The 4,370-nt window shown below is 52.8% G+C and overlaps 1 protein-coding gene across 1 annotated transcript in view; it reads right to left on the minus strand.

Annotated features, from left to right (window-relative positions):
• Positions 1-4,370, minus strand: part of MYO15B (myosin XVB) — a 42,485-nt gene that overhangs the window by 16,722 nt on the left and 21,393 nt on the right. The window contains exons 26-28 of the mRNA XM_027770814.1: positions 994-1,087; positions 322-378; positions 8-45 (exon numbers count right to left, since the gene is read on the minus strand). Coding sequence (XP_027626615.1) covers positions 8-45; positions 322-378; positions 994-1,087 — 189 coding nt within the window. The remainder of the gene's footprint in view (positions 1-7; positions 46-321; positions 379-993; positions 1,088-4,370) is intronic.

Raw genomic sequence — 4,370 nt, forward strand, 5'->3', positions numbered from 1 at the left:
CAGCAGGACGGCCAGCTCGGCCGGGATCTCCAGGCGCCCTAGCTCCTGGCAGAGAGGACCTTGAGCTAAGGGGGTGGGCGTAGGGACTCGGTGGCCCTCCTCACCCCAGGATTCTGACTCTGGTCACCCCAAGTTCAGTAGCTCTCAGAGGGAAACCAAGTGCATTGGGGATCAAAAGGCACCCCAGTCCTCTTCTCGGGCAGCATGAGGGGTGGCCCTGAGGGACAAGACCCACGGCGGCTCCTGGCACCCCACCCTCCCCCAAGCCGTGCCGGGTTCACGAGTTCAGCACAGAAACCTCCCAGCTCGCAGGTCACCTACCATGCTTGGCGTTTTCTCTGAGGCCTCGCTGTGCCGCCAGCCACCCCAGCACCCGCTCTGTTAGAGGAGAGGCCGGGAGTCACAGGGGTGCCTGGTGGCACCTCACCAGGTCCGAAGTTCAGCTTGTCCCTTACCGCTGGGGCCCTGAGGCCGGGAAAGGGACGAGAAGAGACCCAAGGCCCAGCTGCCTGCAGCTCAGTCGGTCCCTGCCTGGCCCTCCAGAGGCCTCCTCGGCCCAGTGCTGGGTGTCACTGCTGTCTGCCAGGGCTCGGGAAAGAAGGCAGGAAGGGAAATGGCCCAGGGAGCAGAGTCCAGCCAGGGAGGGGCCAGAGAAGATGCAGTATATGGGTGCCGACCTTTGAGTGGCTTTATGGCCCCTGAGTTGGAGTCATCAGGCCAGAGAGGAGAGTGGAGGGCGGGGGGCCTGGGGAGAGCCCTGGGAGGAAGTGGAGAGCTGGCCTGGGGGCGTGGGTAAGTGTGAGGGAAGACTTAGTGGCCGCCCAGAGGCACCAGCCCAGTCAGACAAGGAAAGAGCAGTGGTCCCTGAGGCCTCTGTGCCGAGGCCGGGCTCACAGGGTAGACGCTGGGGGACAAGCCAGCGAGGCCAGTTAAGGCTGCCTGGCTTCTACCTTGAGCTTCCCCAGTCCAGCAGCCCCTCCCGAGTCCCCTCACCTGCAGCCTCTGCCGTCTGCAGAGCAGGGGCCTGGCCACCAGCAGGAGGGTGTACAGCTGTCCCAGAGCTGTCCGCCGTCTGAGGTATCGCTTCCTGGAGGCCAGGGGTGAAGGGAGGAGGATGAGGAACCCAAAGTTAAAACTCCCGCCTGGTCCCAGAATCTGCCAGCCTAGATCATGCCAGGCCAAGCCCCATCCACGGTGCAAATCGCACCCCATCCATGTTTGAACTGACTATGGACCAGCGAAAACCTGGATACGGAACAGAAGTAACAAAAAGATCAGGATGCTATGAAAGAACAACAGCAAGCTAAGAGGCTGTTTAGCACAGGGACTCAGATCTGTTTAGGGAGCAGACAGCCTGGGTTCACATCATGCCCCTACTGTGTGGTCACTATGATCTGGATCAATTATTTTCTCAGTATTTCATTTTCATCACCTGTAAAATGAGGATTATTGTAATACCTACCCCATAACAAGACTAAATAAAATCAAATGAATGACTATTAATAAGACAATTAGGGGCCAGCAGGTGGCATGGTGGTTAAGAGCACTGGACTCCCACATGGCTGACCGTGGTTCAAGTCCTGGACCTGGCGGCTTGCTTTCTCACTTTCTCTCTCTCTCTCTCTCTCTCTCACTTTCTTCTATCCCTCTCTGCTAAAAAATGAAAAATAATAAAGTTAAATAAATTGATTATTTTATAAATTTTTTTTAAAAAGCTGAAATGAATGAATGTTAGAGTACTTTAAAAAGTTAGTGGCATAATGGAATTAAAATATGAATTTATGGGGCCAGCAGATGGCGTGGTGATTAAGGCGCTGGGATTCCCACATGACTGACCATGGTTTGAGTCCCAGACCTGGTGGCTTGCTTTCTCCCTCTCCCTCTCCTTCTCTCTGTCTTTCTGTGGCAAAACTCATGCGGAAAAAAATTAATTAAAAAATAATCATTAAAAATATGAATTTATTTTATTGCAAAAAAATTGAAACCATGCTTAGTGTTTTCATAATACATATTTTCCATGAATGTTTTGAAGACCTTTCTCAGATGTAAAGATTTCGAACAGAGTCTGGCATTCTTATAATTACTTAAGAAACAGAACTTATAAAATTACACAGTAGCGTCAGGTGGTGGTGTGGTGTTAAGGAGGCTGGATCCCAAACGGCCAACTGCGCTGTTCAAGTCCTAGACCCGGTGGCTTGAAACACACACCAGATACATGTGTGGATGTGACAAAACCCTGAGATGACAATGGAGAAGGGATGATGGCGTGGCCATCCTCCTAAGGAGTTCTTTCTCAGGCCCCCACCCCCAGCTCTCTCTGGCAAGTGCATACACCCTCTGGTAAAAATTTCTTTGAATTATTTTATTTAACTTTATTTATTTTAATTTGACCAGAGAGGGACAGAGAGCGAGATATGAGAGAGAGGAAAACTAAGAAAGCAAGCCTCCAGGTGCAGGACTCGAACGGCAGTCGGCCATGTGGGAGTCCAGTGCTCTTAACCACTGCCCCGCCTGCCATCCCCTATTTTTTTTTTTTTTTTGAGAGGTTTTACCATAGGGCGCGTGCGCTTGCCAAAGAGACATAGACAGAGGGACAGAAAGCGAGAAATCACCCTCCTGGGGGATGGCCACACCACAATCCCTTCTCCATTCTCCTCTCAGGATCTTGGGCACGCACGCTCACATGCCCAGTGTGAGTTTAAGCCACTGAGTCCAAAACTTGAACCGTGGTTGACTACATGGGAGTCCAGTGACACAGCTATTACGTCGACTGCTGGTCCCACCCCTAAATTGTTTTAAAAAAGGAAAAAGAGGGGCATGGTGGTTAAAGGCACTGGATTTCCACATGGTCAACTGCAGTTCAAGTCCCCGATCGGGCAGGTTGCTTTCTTGCTTTCCCTTTGTCTCGCTGTGTCTCTCTCTGGTCAAATTAATAATAATAACAATGGAATTAAATAAATAAATATTTAAATTTTTTTAAAAAGGAGAAAGATTCTATGGCTAAGAAAGAAAGAAAGAACCCAAAACCTACGACTGAATAAGCAAAAGACAAAAGCACCCTAACTACAAACAGACTTGAATAAATATTTCTCCCAAAAAGATACACTAATGGCTGAGGAACTCATGGTCTGGAGGTTAATGCACTGGGTCCCACATGGCTGACCGCAGTTCAAGTCCTGGACCCGGCAGCTTGAGAATCACGGCAGGCGCGCATGCGTGCGTGCCCCAGGTCCCGTGAGGAGAGTGGAGGAGATGGGACTGCGGCTGGCCAGCCCCCGGGGGCCATTTCTCACTTGTCCTCTCTCTGTCTCGCAGTGGTGCATGCACATGCCCTAAAGGAGAAACTGAAAAAAAGGAAAAGAAAGGACGGACGGACGGAACCACTGTGGAAAACAGCTTGGCAACACCCCAAAAGGGCCGGCATGGAACACATGACCCAGCAATACCACTCCTGGCCATACACCGAAAAAACTGCTTTAAATTCACTCCATTTCCTTCCTGAGCAAGAGAGACAGGACAGGCAGGCAGAAACCCAGCAGGGTCTTGACAGCACTCTCCGCCCAGCCCAGCCCTGCTTCATGGGAACACACGTGCCCAAAGTACTCCAGAGGGTCTCTAGGTGCAAACCTCCCCCAAGGGGTCAGTGCAGAGCCTCGAGTCTTACCACGGCACCACTGTCCAGCGGCCACAGACTTGAGGACAGTTCCTGGTGCACTGCGTTCACAGCGACATTGTCCACAAAGCCAAAAGGGAGAAAGAACTCCAAAGCTCATCAATGGATGGATAATGTGTGTGGTCTGTCCACACGATGGCGCATTCTTGGGCCGAAAAGAGGAGCCGAGTTCTGACACACGCCCCCTACACCGCGGGTGGACTCTGGAAACTCCTCCACTGTCCTCTTGGTTTGGGGCACGCACATGTGCCTGGCGTGTTTTTCAAGCCCCCAGGCCTAGGACTCGAATCATGCAATTGGCCATGTAGGATCCAACACCTTTACCACCACACCACCTGCAGGGCCCTGATTCATGCCTTTAAGAGTTTATTCTTGTTGCAGACTCGAGAACGGAGCAATCAGTCAGGTGGCCTTATCAGGTAGTGAGCTTCCCATGGCTGGAGGTATTCAAGCGGAGAGGCTGCCTGGGCTTGGGTGGGAACGCCCTCAAGGAGAGTCGATGCTGGTGGGATGGCACCAGGCCAGGTAGACTTGCCTCAGGGGCCGGTGGGCCCCAAGCCGGTTCCAGCTGCTGCCAGCCCTGTGGCCGCAGCAGGACCTGTGGGCAGAGCGCCAGCTGCAGGCAGGCAAGCAGGCCAGGAGGCCTGGGGGCTGGAGGGCCTGGGCCCGGGGCCCTGGGCAGGGCATCCGCCCACCC

Source organism: Tupaia chinensis, unplaced genomic scaffold (assembly GCF_000334495.1).
Source record: "Tupaia chinensis unplaced genomic scaffold, TupChi_1.0 Scaffold000159_1, whole genome shotgun sequence".
NCBI lineage: Eukaryota > Metazoa > Chordata > Mammalia > Scandentia > Tupaiidae > Tupaia > Tupaia belangeri.